The 17,932-nt window shown below is 47.4% G+C and overlaps 1 protein-coding gene across 1 annotated transcript; it reads right to left on the bottom strand.

Annotated features, from left to right (window-relative positions):
- Positions 1 to 11,758: 11,758 nt before the first annotated feature.
- Positions 11,759 to 17,804, bottom strand: LOC119093750 (NADH-cytochrome b5 reductase 1). The gene is made up of 4 exons (XM_037216788.1): positions 17,621 to 17,804; positions 14,830 to 15,051; positions 14,524 to 14,654; positions 11,759 to 13,818 (listed from the first exon to the last, which is right to left on the bottom strand). The coding sequence occupies exons 1-4, from the start codon at positions 17,802 to 17,804 to the stop codon at positions 13,645 to 13,647; spliced, it is 711 nt and encodes a 236-aa protein (XP_037072683.1). The 3' UTR covers positions 11,759 to 13,644.
- Between the last annotated feature and the right edge of the window lie 128 nt (positions 17,805 to 17,932).

Raw genomic sequence — 17,932 nt, 5'->3', positions numbered from 1 at the left:
TGGGTGGCAGCACCTGAAAGCAGTCACATTTTTGCTACATTTACTTGGTACCCTGTTTTGTGCCATAATAGTTCATGTAAAATGTACGTGAAATGTGTGTGGAATCACAATGCATTTTTGTGAGGAGTGATCCAACCTTGAGGCGTATCTGGAAGAACTTTCGTGACCATTCCAGGTAGCAGCACCTAAAGACCTTCACATGATTGCTATCTTTCCTTGATGCCCTGTTTTTGTGTCATAATGATTTATGTGAAATGTGCTATTTCCTGGCTTCATTCATACTTTACCCCATGTAGTGAGCCAACAGGGCTTTGTATACAGATGACGTGTGAAGGCCTTAAAAATGTGATATCAGTCATCATAAAGGGATAATAGTCAGTGATGCTTCTTACTGTTTTTGAAGCTACGGGGTGCTGCCAACTGATCAGCAGATGCAAAGATCTGATAAAATTAACATAACGCCCATTGCAGAACCTGGCATGCCCACAGACAAAAACAAACACATGCACAAAGCAGAGGGCAAAACCAAGCTTTCAAATTATCCGCTTTTTTCAGACCAGAACAGAGGACCACTCCACCACAATGGTCTTTTTCATGGCAAATGGACTCTTTTGCCCCTCAAAATACCTAGCTCTATCATGATGCTAGTTATTTGTTTTCTTCCATATCCACACTTAGCAACCAGTCTGATTCCCTTTGAAGCTAGCATTGGATGCACAGAGCAGTTTCTAGAACTGATGAAAATTTGAGAGAATGCATGTGGGATTATGCTTAAGATCGCCCTGAGCACAAGTAGCTCAAAATTGTTGACTATACTTTATGAGGGATAACCCTTCCTATTACCCTAATAGTAGGTACCCATGGTCAAACAAAGTAAGCAACATCTCAGCGCCTCATTAGCATGTCAGATCAGTTAAAAGCGTTCCCCTTGATGCAGGGTATGTGGCAAAGTCGTGTGGATATTGAGAAAAGTAAGCGTAATAAGCATCATTGTCATTCCTTAATAAAACGCCGAGTAACATGCTCAATATGGCCTGATTAGCGCTTCAGCTATTTACCATAAGCCTAATTGTTAATTATAACTGCCAAACTTGTCATGCTGTCCTTTTCATGCTGGTCATAATTGGTCATGGAAGGGAACCATATTTCAGCTTGGATGGATTTGCACCTGGAGTGTATCATTCCAATAAATATTATCTTTTGCTAGCTAAGCAAATACATATATCTGCATCACAGATTATGTATTACACTGTCACTGAAGTTGAGAATCAACAAAGCCTGGGTGGCAACTAAATTATATGGGGAAAAGATGACCTGAAATGCTGCTTTGAAAGGGAAACCATGACTAGCATGCAGCCAGGGGTAACTTGGTGCAGACAACATGACGGGTGGAAATTGGAGGTCGCACTCCATCCCACCAGTAGTAAAACAAATGGCAACAAGGATGTTATTAACACAAAATCACTGTCACAGTGAGATTGACCCAGACCATTCGACAAACCAAAATGAACTTTCAAAGCACAGTTCGGGCATGGCTTCTTAAATATTTCCGTCCATGGGGCAAGTTTAATCATCTTCTGACAATACAAATAGTTCCCCGTTACCATTAAAGAATAGTTCATGCCTATCTGTCTAACCCGTTAGTCGTTATTGCCTACTGGTGTACGCTTCACCAAACTGGTTATGACCAAAATGCGAAGACCCCATACACATTTCCCGCAAGCACGCCGATACGCCATCTACGCCAAGTATCGCTGAACAAAACGTCCATAGTGCGCCAGATTTGAGTCATCGTCAAATCTTCGCAGCACTATCACCCGTATTGATATTTTCAGAAAACTATGAAAATCCTTTGAGTCCAGAGGAAATTAAAAGACTCCAGCCGCACCCGAGCCGCTACAGTCTTGCTCGCCCTCTGTCGCCGGAGAAAAACGGCGAACAGCGGAGCGGTGAGATCAGTGCTGGAGCAGCCGCCGACTGGTGGGGTGGGTGTGGAGGGTGGTGGGACAGGATCCCGGGCTGGGTCTCGAGGTGTTTTTACAGAATGAGTAGGAATGCAGTCTCGCGTTTAGTTATCCCCACCACGTTGAGAAGAAAGTCAGACCAAAGTAGAGATCCGACCCCTTTGGCGTTTTTTGAGGTCGGGTTTATCTCCGCTGCGTTCGATCCTCGGTGCTTCGAAACATTTTCAACTCTTGGCATTCTGACCGTCTGGCTTAAACAGATTATCAATTTTTAAAACCTGTTGACTCGTGCTTTTCGTAATTCGTTTTTTGGTGTGGGCACACATTGGTACCTAAAATTAAAAAAGAGCATTGTACGTCATTCGTCGTGTTTAAGGCGGGACATATCGCAAACAACCATAAAATTGGTAGATTTATGCTCCTACCTTCGAATTTTAATCATCACGATAGCGAGCTTCCGAGCGCCTCAAACACACCACTTCGATATCCAAGCGCCATTGCTACGTTATCGGCTCGTGATCTCAACATTACTGCGCATCAAGAGCCATACAAAGGTACGGGGCCAAGGTAACAATATTAATGCAATGCAATACGTTTTTTATCGTGTGTAGGTAAAGATGTGAAGCAGACAGGCCAGAATAAACCAGAACCAAACTTAAAATGGTCTAACCTAACCTATCCTAACCTACCTTACCCTAACCTAACCTCCCCACCCTATCCCCTTCATCCCAGTGGCCAGTTGACGCCCATGTTCCATGCCAAATATATATGGCGTATTAAGGAACTTTGTTTAGCCGCCAGTTCTCACTTTGCTTTTCATTCCAAACACGTCATATTTCCCCGCCCTCATGACGACCAATCTACAAAGAGCATGGAAGACTGCTTGGATACGCAAGAAACATATTTCATTGCATTCTTGTTTCTTTGGCCCGTGAATGTGTATGGTTCTTGATGCGCGGTAATGTTGGGACCACGCGTAGCAACGACGCCGGGTCGCGGTCGCTGTATGGTTGCAGCGCTCGGATGTTCGTTATCGTAATTAGTTATGTTCCAAGGGTAAGAGTATAAATGCACCTGTTTTACGATTATTTACCATATGTTCTGCCTTAAAAACGTTGATTGATGTACAATGCTGTTTTTTAGCATTAGGCAACAATGTACACCATGTCTCGTTTTTTCGCACGATGCCTTTAAAAATTTAGTTACGTTTGCTTTTCTTCATCCACCAGTATTTGCTAACACAAGAAGCGCGGGCCGGGTTGAAGAGGGCGGGCGTAGGTGTGGCGGTGGTTGGGAGGAGGGAGCGAAAGGACCAGAGAGCTCAGCTGAGAGCGGGCCTGGCTTCCACAGCCACATGGGTTGATTTCCGATTGGCATTTCGACTTCTAGGTGCTGACATAATCACTGCAGCGGCTAGCGCTCCGAAGTGCTTCGTGTGAACGCGCGCCGCGCGACATTTGAAATGTTCCATATTTGTATGAGATTGTAAACTGAAATAGCCATGTCGTAGATCATTCGGTGCAGTTCACAGTATTGCTGTTCGTAAGGCTTAAACCCTTCTAGTTCCTGGGCTGCACGGCCCCGAAGATTTACAGACCATTTTTGGGAAACTATTTCAAGGTGCCCCAGGTTTCCATGACACCATAAAAGCGTCATTCAAATCCTGCTATCGCATTGGCCCTGTGGTGATCCAGGACATGAAGAATATTATGATAGAGTCGGATATTTCCAACTTCCAGATATAACGGTCATCAACAGGCTCTCAACGTTGTGCAAGATACGAATCCACAATCAATGACGTATTGAACAGCATATTTGCCAAATATATATTTTGTGCTGTCTAGAGCAGTCTTTCCCACTCAGAAGTGTACCGATAGTTATGAGTGAGCTTGTTTCATCATATCTGATGCCTGCGCCCTTGTCTTCAAATATGGAACATTCTGTTTAAAAAGGGAGAAGTCGGGCGTGGGGGAGTCGAAGTCACAGAATGATTTCGGTTTTTTGCTTGAGCCCATTCCCTGAATTAATAGGAGGGGAAACGTGGTAAGACTCCACATGTCTTCAAATTTGCCTTCAGGTTGATTTAGATTCCAGAAAACATCCCCACCCACCCCCAACCCACCCCGATGCCCTTATGCTCAAGGCCTAAACGATGGCAAACAATTAGATATCATTCATACAAATATTTGGTTGGGTAAGCCTCGAACTTGCGTAAGCGCAAGTGCTTTTTAACTCACACAACCGCCAATTCAATGGAAATGCGAACTCATCAACGAAAGTAAAGTCGTCTTGAAAATAGTATATAATTTCTACGGTGGTAAAGCAGATAAGTATAGACCGCATAAGGCCGAAGCGGGGGAGGGAGGAGGCGAGGAAAGAACTTACACCAAGATACAAGATGCCGAATAGTTGCGCTGACCCAAAGAAACTGTTCGTCTGATCAGCCTGTCGCTATAGTTGATAAAATATAACGTGAACCGTGAATGCTACCCAGATTGTACTGAGCACAAATGTTTCAGGGTGTGTAGTCATATCTGAACATAACCATTTGAAACGCGTATTGCTTATAGCCATTACCGGTTGTATGCGAAAATTGTGGGTTAACGTCTGGTGCCAAGACCAAAGACGCAACTTTTCGTTTGTTTTCCACATAAATACAGAGCCAGGCCATGTTCTCATTGTTGATACACTTATTGCAGCAGCCTGCGGAAGTCCGATCCCCGAGCAATGTAATCTACCATGCTACATCTTGTTTGCAGACCACTGACAGCAGTGTGGACGACAGGTCGGAAAAGATGTGGGGCTCACATCCGTTTTGGGGCGTTGGGTCCGAGTTTGAGCCTTCATAGACGCTAACCGACCGGCAGAAGAAGCTCCAGGCGGACCTCATCGAGCTCTGCCGTAAGAAAATACGACCTCACGCGATACGTGCTCTTTTATAACATGCCATCACCCTCCCAGGGAGTACTTTCGCTAGTACCGCCATGGTCTACAGTAAGTATCTCTCGGTAGTACCGCCATGGGCTCTAATGTCTAATTCTGCCGACAGCCTCGTGGTTTACTGTAAGCAATGCCATTAGCATCGTCAAAGCTGACAGGGAGTGCTATTGATAGCACCCTCATGGCTTATAGTGAGCACCTTTGCCAGCAGCGCCATGGCCTACAGTGATTTCGGTGATTGTCTATGTCATAGCTTACCGGAGTGAAACCATGTGTTGGGCAAAAATGAACTCCAGTAAAACGTATTTGTTAACCCAAATGTACATCCTGTGCTGTACCGTTCATCCCTATGTTCCCGTATGATTGTGGCCTGTAATATAGACACTTTTAAGACTATTGGTAGTCTTACCTTTCTACTTGAATACCCTTCGATGGGCAGTTATTTTCATCACCATGGCCTGCCTTGGCGCAGGCATCCTTGCACCGTTAGTACCATGTGTTATTGTATTCTCGCTTTGGGATTGTACCGCATTCCCTGACAATGTATGGTTTACATTGAGCACTTTGCTGGCATTGATTCAGCATCCTTATTTTGCTGTCAGTGCGCCGCCGCAGTCCACAGTGAGCACTGTTCTGTTGCGTAAACGGGATTCAAATGTTTTGGAATACCCAGCTTCGCACAGAGGCCGAAGTGATACATACGGCATGCAAATGCGATGTTGACCTTACTCAAAATAGTAAGGGTCAAGATCACAATTAATCTAAGCTCTGAACTCCGAACCGCGCAATACAGTGCGACGTGTGTCGACTCTGATTCGATTCCAGAGCTAATGCCGATAAACTGGATTATAGTGACAATAATTTACGAGAAACAACTATGTAGACTCCATGAGTTCCACATACGACATTCGTATGCTCTCAAGACACCTTACTGCTGTTGACCTCTTTATTTGGTGATCATGTAAGTTGCCACTCGATCGGTGTATTGATGTATGTTATATTGGACACAATTCTGAGCCCAGCTCAAAAGACATCGAGTAAAATATTCCCACTCTAACTCAACGAAGATTGGGATGACTTGGTAATCAGCCCTGACTTCACCTGGCATGAAGTACAAACCCGGTCAGTAATAAGTATTCAGGGTTGATGCCCTTTGTTTAGAAAAGCCTACCAGATGTTGGCTGGCTGCCAAAAATTTGCCACCACCTGTCCTCTTTGGTCAACGTATCGTATTTTATGACGGTGCCTTATGACATCTGTTTAGCCCCGGCCCGTCACAGCTGTGTTGTCCAGCCTTGGTCACTGCATGCACTGAATGGATTGAGTGATGCGGCAGCGATCGGTGCACGCCTTGGCATGGATGACGCGTCTTGTTTGGCCTTCAGCTATGCACGTGAGTGCCGTGTCGGTCCTGCTCGTCCGCTACCACAACAACCCAACGATCCAGGACCTGCTGCGCCGCCTGGACAAGGACAGGCTGGTGGGGACGTTGTCCACCAGTGACCCGGCCACCGGTAGGTGATATCTAATAACAGCATGTTGCACTGGGCTGAAGCACGTAGAATGGTTTGTTGCCTAAGCGGAGGACGATTTCTGTCGGTCGTTCCACAGAGAACGGCCATAAAGCATAGCGTTAGGATATGCGGGTAAGAGCGCCATTATTTGGATATGTTTATAGGCGTATCAATGGTATGTATGGGACGACGGGACATGCGCTTTACCTTTTAGGAATGCTTGAAGGGAAAGCCTCCCATTTGAAGATCTTGATGCAAGCATCAGCTATCATGGAACAAGCTTGCTTATAGTTGTTAGGTGCTTTTAAAAAGAAAAACCGCACTAGACAACACAATATCTCTGCTTAGTAAATACGCCTCTCAGTACGCCATTGATTGCGTCACTGTACCTTACACAGATGCACCGGCATTTGAAGGAATTCATAGGCCTACTAATTGCATGCTGGGAGTGAGGGGTCATGTATTTACTTTCTAAAAACGTTAACAAGGACCTTATGATCATTAATATAGAGGGCTCATTTAAAAGTTGGCTTGCCTTATCGGCACCCGTTTTCGGGCTTCTAGAGATAAAGGACCATGGTGAAACGGCAGTGCTGCCATGGCCGGCCTCAAGCCCGGGGAATTGTTGACATGCGCTTCGATCAAAGCCTGCCACCTACGCATCGGACGCTGTTGACGGTAAAAGTTGACCTCCAACCAAACCAGTCAAATGTTTATGGCTCTAGCTCTTGACGCGTTTTTGGCGTGATCACGAATAACGCTCCACCTAGGTTATCACCGTGCCCATCTGTCATTACGGCAAATTCAAGCACGACAGTTGGACATAAGCCGACTGGAAGCCCGGAGAGCAAACTAGCCAAGATGGCGGGCGTTGCGGCGTTATCGTGTTCTGCGCTATCGCGTCGCTGTACCGTGCAGAGTAGCATGCTGGACGCCAGGAGATATCGCCAGCATCAGCCTGCCTCAAAGCATCTTAAGATCTTGAGTCCGATGTGGCGTGACAAGCTTGGAGTGCGTGAGAGCAACGGACGTGCCAGGCGACAGCTGGGGCGTGACACATCGATGACAGTGAACTGTCTAGAATGGCCAGCACGAACCCTGATGAGGGTAGAGGAGGACAAGTGAACTATCCAGGTTGGCCAGCACTAATCCTGATGAAGGGAGACAAGGAACAACAGTGCACGTCTACGTGGGTGTGCACTGACCCCGATGAGAAGGGAGACAATATGACAGAGAAAACAGTGAACTGCCTAGGTTTGCGAGCACTAACCCGTATGAGGGGAGACAGGGTCGGCAGTGGACTGTTTAGATTGGCCAGAACCCACTCCGATGAACCGTAACAGGGCAATATGGCGGGAACCGCCCACAGTTGGCTGAAGTAACATGAGGACGACAGTGCTTACCGGCGGAAATATGCAAGCCCCCTATCGATCGCATGAGCTGGGCGCCTGACGCCCAGTTCATGAGTATTTTGGGCGCCTGCGCCCAAAGTATTTTGCCCCGTACCTCTTGGTTGCGACTGAGGCCTGAGGTCGGGAGGTCTGAAGCAGATTAACCGGATAAGCTGCAGCTTGCAGTGGCCTGTGCAGTTATTAATACCCTCGGATGGTTCACGGCTTTACCAAACACTGATGGCGTCAAGATGTCCTTCAGATGTGTCGGCAGACCTTCCGCTCAATGAAAACGGAGCCTTGTGCATCTTCAGGGAAAAGCTGTTTTTTACGAGTGTTCCTTACGTTGTAGGATTTTGAAGAGTTTCGGCTTCGACACTGGCCAAATGAAGGAGCACCACCGGTCGAAAAGGATAATGAAAAGAGACCTTGGGTGTCATAGATCCGCTCTTTCTTTGCACCTCCAAGTACAGTGCTAAATTAAAAAAGTATACTGGCGTATTATGGACTGGCATTTCATATCACGTTTGGAGATAGGACGCCGTAGAACTTCCTGCCTGTGTTTGAAATGACGTTTGGATGATTTTAACCGGACAAGAAACTCTTTATGCAAGGGTTGTATTCTTCCGATGATACATATTTAGTTTCGTCAAAAGAGTTTTTTAAATCGTCTTCTTGATCTCCACCAATTGTTGATTATAGAGGCTTTCATGTAACCTTAAACCCTCGCTGGGCTAGCTGGTGGATGTCTTCCTCCAAGCGGTGTTTTTGGCGGAAGGGAGAACCATCAAATATTTTCCCATAATTTGGTCTTAGCTGAAAATGCATTCACTGCTCATGTTCGCGAACAAGTGGCTCGGGGTCATGTCATGTTGAGGTGTAACGCCATTTCGGAATGCTTGCACGGACCTTTCGTCCCGAAATATGGCTTGCTCAGTTTGCTGCTGTTTGTTGGCAATAAATGATGCATTTAGTAACAAAATCAGTGTGGAATGAAATCTTTCTGTACACGGATTCTCTAGGTAGGTTGAGGTCTTTTGACGGCTGTATGAAATCATTCGTGTATGGCGACCCTGTTTTACCTTAGATCGTCTTACACGCCTTGGAGCACTGAGTCACATCCAGAACTGGATTTTGTTTTTCTCAAATATTATCGTTTAATGCTCTGGGAGGGTTTATTTCTTTGGCTTTATGCTCGCCAGCATTAAGGTTCGCCTAGCTTGCGTGTGTGTAGTCGAGAAGAACTGGTCATCGTTTAATTCGTTAGATGCCAGGCCTCACTATCGTTTGTATCGTGGTTATAGTTCATCTCGGTGCCGGGTGGCGAGACGTGCCTGTTGCCGACGTCTGTCAACGACGCATATGCACTCTACTTTTTCTTGGTCACGATCAACATTCACTACTTTGCCAAGTTAAACATTCACATTATTTTCTCATACTCCAGCGAGTACAACAGCCTTCGCCCGGTGAAAACTATCCCGAGACATCTGCAGTGACGAACAGTTTAGCAGCTTGATATGAACAAAAAGAGCATTGAGCTTCTGTTCTTTTAGCGTTGAGTGTACAGTTCTTGTGCTGAAAAGAAATGAGCTTCAGTATACCAGAAGGTACTAGTCAGACTGGTTGGGTAATGCTACCTTCACCGTCCGTGAAGGTGCTGGGGGTTACATTGAAAGTACCCTTTCGTGGGAGATGCACATGTCCCATATTTTGAAACAGGCAACGCATCCTTGTAGCATCTGTCTGTTGTTTCGCCCGCGTTATTCCGGATTTTTACCCTCGCTCGCCTGTGCCCGCGTCTCGCCACCACGCGCAGCCCGCCAACGGCACGCGTCCCGATGGCGCGGCACGCCCATCCTTGCGTGTGTATACATTATGCTGCAAGCGGCGCCAGTTTGACCTCCTTGTCTAGACTAACATAAACAAACGCGAAGCCACGCGATGATTATCTATGGACGCAGCCGCGAAACCACGCCCCACGTGGCCTTCTGAATGTAGTGTCCGAAAAACTGCATTCTCGTTGCAGTGAGGTGACGGCAAGCAATGAGTGCGTGATGCACGGTCAGCGGGTCCGACCATCGACTGCAACATGGTCTGTGGCCAGCCAATAGCACGTGACGGTGCGTAGCATATGTGTGGCCTATGCGTAACCTGCAAAGAACAACTTCTTCCCTCCGGTTGTCTCGAAAGCACGACTGCCATAGTCCAATACGGGGTGTCACAGACTGCAGCTTGTTGGCGCTCAGCGAGTTCCAGTGGAACTGCCATCGCTTCTGCATAAACGACGACACTGCGGGGTGCATGTCTTGAGCTGGTAGTGGTGTTATAGGAATGCGTGTCCCCGTCGTAGCGCGCTTTGCTGCCTCGTCAGCAAGATCATTTCCGCAGATCCCCACGTGACTTGAGATCCAGCATAGTACGACTGTTTTTGTCTGCTCGATCCAGTGAGCTAAGACGCGATTGAATGTCCTGGACCGGTGGATTCGACGAGGAGCCGCCGACAGCCAGGAGACTGCTCAAGGAGTCAGAAGGAATCAAATGCAAATTGCTGCCGTCCACTTTAATAACACATAGACCTTTGATGATGGCTATAAGCTCGGGAGTGTAGACTGACGCTTGTGAAGGCAGTGTGAATCACCGGGTTGTGGATCCGCACACAAAAGCGGACCCTACGCCTGCATCCGTCTTCGAACCATCTATATAAGTCACCATGTACCCGTCAAAGGAGGTTATGTGCTCTAAGGCCGCGCCTTTAAGTTCCGTGATGAGAACGCGTTGCTTGTGCATGTTTGATAGCGAAACATCCACTCTTGGCGATGCTAGCTCCCAAGGAGCAGTCTTCACGGGTATAGGTCTGATGACACGTCATAGATTGAGGCCGCTCGCGTCTAAAAGTTCTCTCATTCGTACATAAAAGGGAGAAGTTTGTGGAGAGCGTTGGCGTAGAAAAAGCCCTCGTAAGCTGCGCGAAAACACTGCTCTGTAGGTGGGATGATCTGGGAACTGCGCCAGCATGCACGTGTAGCGCAGTCCCAGCATCTGCCTTTGTAATGCTAATGGGGGCCCGTGAGCCTCCACCGTGCGTAGTGCGGCGTGATGCACCGTGTTCAAAGTACGTTTGATCAGGTCTGAAGAACCGTCATAGATAAAACAGCCGTAGTCAAGTTTTCAACGAATCAGGGAACGATATAGGAGTAAAAGTGTCCTCCTATCAGCACCGTATGATGCACGTCCCAAGCGCCTTAGGATGTTAATATATTTTAAACATTTGTCGCGGAGATGTCTTATGCGCTCACGGTACGTTAGGCGTCGGTCCAATCGCATACCGAGAAATTTGCAGAGCGCTGCAGAGCTGTCAGGTCGACTGTGATTACGCGCTGATCATGCAACGTGTCGACCCAGCTGCATGAAACATCACGCCATGTGGATCACAGCAAGGATGGGGTACGCCTTGGCGGTCGTGTAAAATGGGCCCTACGTTGCCAAGTAGGAGGTAAGTCAGAGCCTCGGACCCGAGCGCACGCTCACAGCCCAGGTGCCGCCCGTATTGTAACCGGTGTGTCGCGATGGCACAATACAGCACTACCAGATAACCTCTTTGTGAAGAGTGTAACTTTGAGGCGTGCTACAGGTTGTTCTGGGCGTTACCTTCCTTCGTAATGTGCATGCCCTTTTCCTTCAGTGCTAGAAACGTCCTCATACGTGCAAGCACGCTGGTCGTCGTGCAAGAAAGTACTTCACTGTTCAGGATGGGGGAAGGGGGGGGGAGGTTCGAGATTATGAACACAGTAATATCGGGAGAGTTCGTGGAGTGGTTCTTCCCTCCGTTACACCCGCCTGATGATTTGGGTTACTATGCGTCTGTCGGGCATTTAGCCTACTCTCCGCCGGCCCCCTCTGTGTCTGTCTGCCTGTCTGTCCGTCTTCGGTTTCAACATAAACGACTTGATGTAACTATGATTTAACTTTTATTATTCGTCCAGCTCTCCCCTATGCTGGGTTGTTCTTCCTTCTGCTGGTCTCTACGGACTAAGCGCATCATTGTTCCATATTTTTTTTGCATTCTTTCCACCATTCACGATGCAGTTATTCTTCCACATCCGTTAACACCTACTCACCATTGACCCCACCATTTTGCCGAACTAATCCTATCCAGTAGGACACACGGTTGGGATGGAATACTGTTGCTTGACATCGTGCCAAAATTTGGGTTTTGGGAAGTCAAGCCACTACAACACCGAGTTTTGGGTCATGTTCTGCTAACCGATGTCTCTGCTTGTCAGTACCTCCTGTTCTCTTGATATTGAGAGGCCGCATTCTACGCCTGTGGCTTGCCAGAGTATCATTATTCAAACGCGCCGCTCACGCAAAAAAAACACCGCTTCGTGCCTTCCCTAATCGCACAAGTACCCCGTTTCCATTTACGCAACGCCCAGGTGGGCGAACCTGGTTAGGTCCTGCATTATCAAGAATGGTCGCGACGTAAAGGCAGACGGGCACCTTTTTTGTACTTTTCGTATATTATTAGATTAGACGTGTCTGGTTTTATGCACAATACCAATTTCTTGAAATCCTTCTCAAAGCTCAGAACTTCCGTTTGTCAGCCGCCCTGGCGAAAGAAATCGCGGTAGACTCCTTGTTCCCCATTACGAAAGTAAAAGTTTCATTTGCCACGCTTTTCCGGTGTTCTGTTATGTTTGCAGCATACAAATTCGTCAAAATCCGTCTGTAATAAAAGCTACGAAGGCTTGACGCACTCATTTTAGGGGAAAGCATAAACAAACAAGATGCATCACGCAAATTCAACGAAAGGCAAATAAATGGCTCTTATTTCTTCCCCACGGGGGAATTCACAATGACCCTTTTCTAAGATCATGTTGGCTTTTGGAGGGTTTTGGAAAAAAAATGTTTATGTAACTGTTTAAATATGTTCATGTAACTTGCCATGTATCGCGATGTGCCGGGTGTATAATTTACACAGATAGAAGTAAGCAAGCAAACCACACATGCGCTGGTGTAATGACCTTTTATCATCCCACAGCGATGCAACATGCATGCATATGTAAAAGCTGGTCCACGTCTTGGTGAGACCAGCGCATCAAGGTGCTTAAAGGCGAGGTCGGGAGGCAAACTCTGGGAAAGCAAAACATACCGTCACACCATACTGTGTTACTGTACAAGCTGGGAGGTTAAACATCCAGTACACATTACCGAACATGCTCACCAAGGCCCTTTTGCTACATAGGCGACACGACCATTGTTAGCACTGCACATGCGCCGGGCTGGTGTCTAGTACATCCGGGTGGGTTTATGCTCTCCGCAGACCCTTGGACCGTACAGTGCTTGTGTCGGGTTACCTATGGTGAAACATGTACTTTTAATCGGGACATAGGTACTCCGACAAACTTTAACCACAGGGATAATACAAATTTCGTGGCAAATTGAGCCGTCTTCGGCACACAGGGCTAGACGTGCATCAGACAATACACGGGAAACGGTAGAGACGAACCCTCCGTCCATGGGTCACCAGTGTCCAGTGACCAGTGACCAGTGACCAGTGACCGGTGACCGGTGACCAGTGACGGTTTACCAGTGCCCTTTGACGGTATCGTGTACCCTCAGACGATACAGATGACTACAGACGGTCGGTATAGATGGCCTCCGCCGGCATAGATGCCCTCAGGCGGTACAGACGGCCACAAGGGCTATCAGTTTGACCTCGGGCGGTACACACGTGACCTCAGAAAGTCCATGTGTGATGGCGGTTCACGCGTAATCAGACAGTGCACGTGTGACAGTGGTGCACGCGTGGCTTCCGACGGTACACGCGTGACCTCAGACGGCGCAGCTGGACGAGTGGCCGGACAGCTGAACGTTGCGGCCGAAGACCATGCGGACGTGCTCGGCGCCGAACTGGCCGTAGACGAAGATGTCGCGGGCCGGGTAGTGCAGCTGTCGCAGCGAGCTCAGAGTGGAGATGATCATGGTCGGACCGCCACACAGCACCATCTGGCGAGACGACAGGACATGCGCCCTCACTACACGGTGGCGGTACGGTGTACACGGTAGAAAAGTGCTCCAAAGCAGTCACAGGACATGAAGGTTTTTGGTGAAATTTCCTGCGGTTTTTCACTTGCCGGAACGCACGCCGTACGACCGCTCCCTACCACAGACCAACACAGATCCCGACCCCGTCGGCCGGACTCCGCGCCGCGCAGACACCCCTCGCGCTTCTGACGATCACTCCGGCGCCAGCGTTCCTCCCCAGCGCAGGCATGCGAGCGGGGCTCTTGCGGGTATATTTCATAACGGCGCACGTTTCTTCGCACGGTGTTGTAACTCATGAAATCATATTTCACGTTCCTAATTCGATGCAGGCGCTTACGCACACACGCCCATACAACATCCGCACACACACACACACACACACACACACACACACACACACACACACACACACACACACACACGCACCCGCACCCGCACCCGCACCCGCACCCGCACCCGCACCCGCACCCGCACCCCGCACCCGCATCCGCATCCGCACCCACACCCGCATGCACACAGACGTACGCGCACATGCACACGCACACATAAACGCAAGCGCAAACGCACACAGGGATCACTCACACTTTCCACCGCACCAAGTGCAGGTCGTTCCATACCGTCAGCCTGCAGTGCCTTCCTTGGAGTTTAGCAACAGTGCTGTATTACCTTGCAGCGGCCTCCATTGGGTGTTGGCACCGTGTGTCGGATCATGTCGGTATCGATGAAGCCTTCCTCGCCGTCCCAGTTCTCCGGTGCCTCGCCCAGGCTGTATAGGACTTTCAGCCGCTGGTCGGTGCCTGGTGAAAAAGACAAGGTTAAAAAAGAAAACAATCCCGTTGGAAACCTATCAACCTCAAAACTGGACATTCACTGGTAAGGTCCCTGCCTGAACACTGATGATCCTTCCAGTGATCACAGGTGGGGCGGGCCACTGACCATTCTCTGACCCTGGGACGGCGGTGGGCGACTGACCCTGGTATTTGTCCAGCTCGTCCTTGAGCAGGACGTCGTCGATGGTCTCGGAGTAGTACAGCAGGTGCACCTGGGTGCGGTCCTGCGGGTCCGCCATGATGGAGCGCACCAGCTGCAGACAGGGCGTGACCCCGGCGCCCGAGGCCATCAGGGTCAGGTGGTCCGTGGTGTTGGCGTGGTACTCGAAGCCGCCGCACGGACCCATCACCTCGATCGAATCTCCTGCGGACAGGCAAAAGGGCTTTCAGTCCTCGCCATAGGGCAGTGTGACATGCAAACATGTGAGACGGCTATACGGGAATCTCGTCGGCAGAGTACAATCCGGAGCAGGCACCGACATGTGGGTGCCCGACATGTCGGTTTAGATTAGTAATTCTTGGGAAAACAGGACCCTCAATAGCGTTTTATACTTGCGGTCATGTGCCGCTCTGAAAAGAGCCAAGTAAAATCATTCGAATAAGAACAAGTTTACAGTAGATTGGTCATGTCATAGAAAAGTTGTTGTCCGGCGTCGCATGCAACAGTATGAAGTAGGTACAACTTAGGACACATTTACAGCATGTGTGGCATTCCTCCGAGACTCAAAGGTCAGTGAGTGTACAAGTTGCACTGTATTGTTAGTACTCTTTCTGAGAGCTTCTTCGACAACTGCGAAGGCAAGTCATGCACCTGGCACGATAGGCCCAGTTAGATCCAACCAAAGCTCTATAAAGTAGTGAAAAAGTTTTAGGCCAGTTCGTGCAACAATCGAGCCTAAAACCTTTAAATATATTGAAACACACTCTCAGGGGAAAGCTGGTAGGACAACCTTCAATCGAACCCTATCTCTCTTCATTCAACGAAGCCAACTTAACCTCAGAAACAACCCATATTTCTCTCCCTTAAAACAATGTTTGGGTCTTGGCAGTGGCCTTGTTTCCTACGGAAACGAACATAGTTTACTAAAAAGAACACAGTTGGATCTGTCCCTCGTCAGCCGTGTTAATTGAAGTACTTATCCAAATGGCGAGGTCGAGAACATAAGTGTTGTACGTGCCCATGAAGCCACGTTTCTAGTAATGCCAGTTGTCACAATCACAAATATCGCAATGTTGACAATGCCGCCTTGTGAGGTGTCATCCTATTGTGAGCATTGTCTCAACAAAATTCAGCCTACACGACCCTGACAATTTTTCCTAGAAACAAGAGCTAGCTCGGCAAACACACATCCATGCGTCCTCTTTTTTGTACATTTGTAGCGCTTCATTTAAACACCTATCTTGCGTGCCGTGTCATAGCCCCATGGGCTTTTCATATTTTATAACATAGCTATGTAATGACAAATAAATAGATGAAACATACATTATGTGAACATGTAACATATCATTAATGTACGATATGATATGAAACATAATGTAACATATCTAATGATTTCATGCCATGCCATATAACAAGCAAAACTATGTTGCTAACAATAAACGCTGTTGTTTATAACTAAACAAATATGTTGTTTACAAGCTTCAGGCACGGACACGTCAAAATTCAGCAGATGGTCCGACATCCATCGATTTGACTGAATTCCAGTTGGGTCATATCTATGTTCCTGTCAAAATAATGGATGATATATCCACACTGTGAAATAGATCCTTCTGTCGCCTAAAATAACACATAAGATTAATGTCCTGAGGACTGAGGAGGAGGATTAGATTAATGTCCTGAGATTAATGTCCTGCTGAAATTCAGCAGATGGTCTAATGTACGTTAATTTTTCTTGAATTCACACTGGTTCACATTTATCATCGTGTAATGGTATTTGATGACATCTTCCCAACGTGACGTCAATGTTCCTGTCATATGATGTTATAAATACCCAGTGTACTTGTACTATTTCCACGCTGCCAAGCTCCGAATGACACATCTAGCTGTGCAGCCAGTGTTTTTAATTATTATTACCATTGTTGTTAATAATTATTACTGTAATTCGGCAGCCGTGTAAATTTGTGCACTTTTACAAAGGGCGAGACGGTAGACAAAGGTGATTTTTCTGCTTCTTAAGGGAAGTGTCAACTGGTATTATCAACCATTGTAGAAAAACACAATACTGAAAATGTTGTCTTGTGAGACACTAGTCTCCTGTGGGCATCGATCCCACATAGCAGAGCCTGTATGACCTCGAAGATCTTTCTTTCAAACAAGAGCTAGTTGGACCAAAACGCATTCGGGCGCCCACATTTCGTACATTTGTAGAGCTCCATTAAAATATCCAGCTTACGTGTCGTGTCACAACCCCAAAGGCTTTCCTTGTCCTATAACATATATATGAAACGACGAAATAAAGAATACATGAAGTATATAACGTATCAAAATATATCGTATCATTGATAGGAAGCATGGCATGAAATTTGATAAGTAAAATACCAATATTTCATATAATATCAAGTAACCAAAAATGTGTCCACAGTAAATGTCGTTTACAACTTAGAAAACACGTGTTTATAAGCCTCACGCCGGACACGTCAAAATTCACCAGATGTTCCCACATTCATCGATTCTACTAAATTCCATCTGGCTCATAACTATGATAATATCTATGATATATCTATGATACGATAGACATATGAGATATGATATGTCGTATCTATGACATCATCCTATCGCTATAACGAGTGATATCCCCACAAAGTGCTATCAATTTTCCTGTCATCTAATGTAACATATCTAGCCAGCATCATTTATATGTTTCCAAGCTCCCAACGAGGTATCTAGTTGTGCAGCCGGTGTTGCTATCACGGCTGCACAGGTTGTCGCTCACCCGGCTTAAGCTGCTGGAAATGGTGCGACAGAATGCCAGCCGTCTCGAACTTGAGGATGAGCTGCAGCCGGTCGGGCTCGTCGGGTAGAGACACGGGTGAGAAGTAGCGCTCCTGCACCGGGTGGCCGGCGGGTCGGATCCGCACCTGGACACACAGCAGTGGTGAGATAGACAGTGTCCACATGTGTCTACACATGATAAAACTGCGTGGGTGGAAAACTTAACAATGCAAACAAGCGTCTTCGAATTGCTGGTTTCATATTTATTCCATCCTCATCGTCCCGGGGGTCTACAATACTTCACGTTATTTGA

This window comes from Pollicipes pollicipes, unplaced genomic scaffold (assembly GCF_011947565.3).
Source record: "Pollicipes pollicipes isolate AB1234 unplaced genomic scaffold, Ppol_2.1 Scaffold_1342;HRSCAF=1570_pilon_pilon_pilon, whole genome shotgun sequence".
NCBI lineage: Eukaryota > Metazoa > Arthropoda > Thecostraca > Pollicipedomorpha > Pollicipedidae > Pollicipes > Pollicipes pollicipes.
The sequence above is the reverse complement of the archived record's forward strand: the minus strand, read 5'-3'. Positions and strand labels throughout refer to the sequence as shown.

What these genes read in the sequence shown, in the direction of transcription:
- LOC119093750 (XM_037216788.1), bottom strand. Translation starts at nt 17,804, where the DNA reads ATGTGGACACTGTCTATCTCACCACTGCTGTGTGTCCAGGTGCGGATC. An exon ending in TTTCCAGCAGCTTAAGCCGG is followed by an intron (nt 15,052 to 17,620) that starts GTGAGCGACAAC and finishes GCCTGTCCGCAG; the next exon opens with GAGATTCGATCGAGGTGATG. An exon ending in CGAGCTGGACAAATACCAGG is followed by an intron (nt 14,655 to 14,829) that starts GTCAGTCGCCCA and finishes CTTTTTCACCAG; the next exon opens with GCACCGACCAGCGGCTGAAA.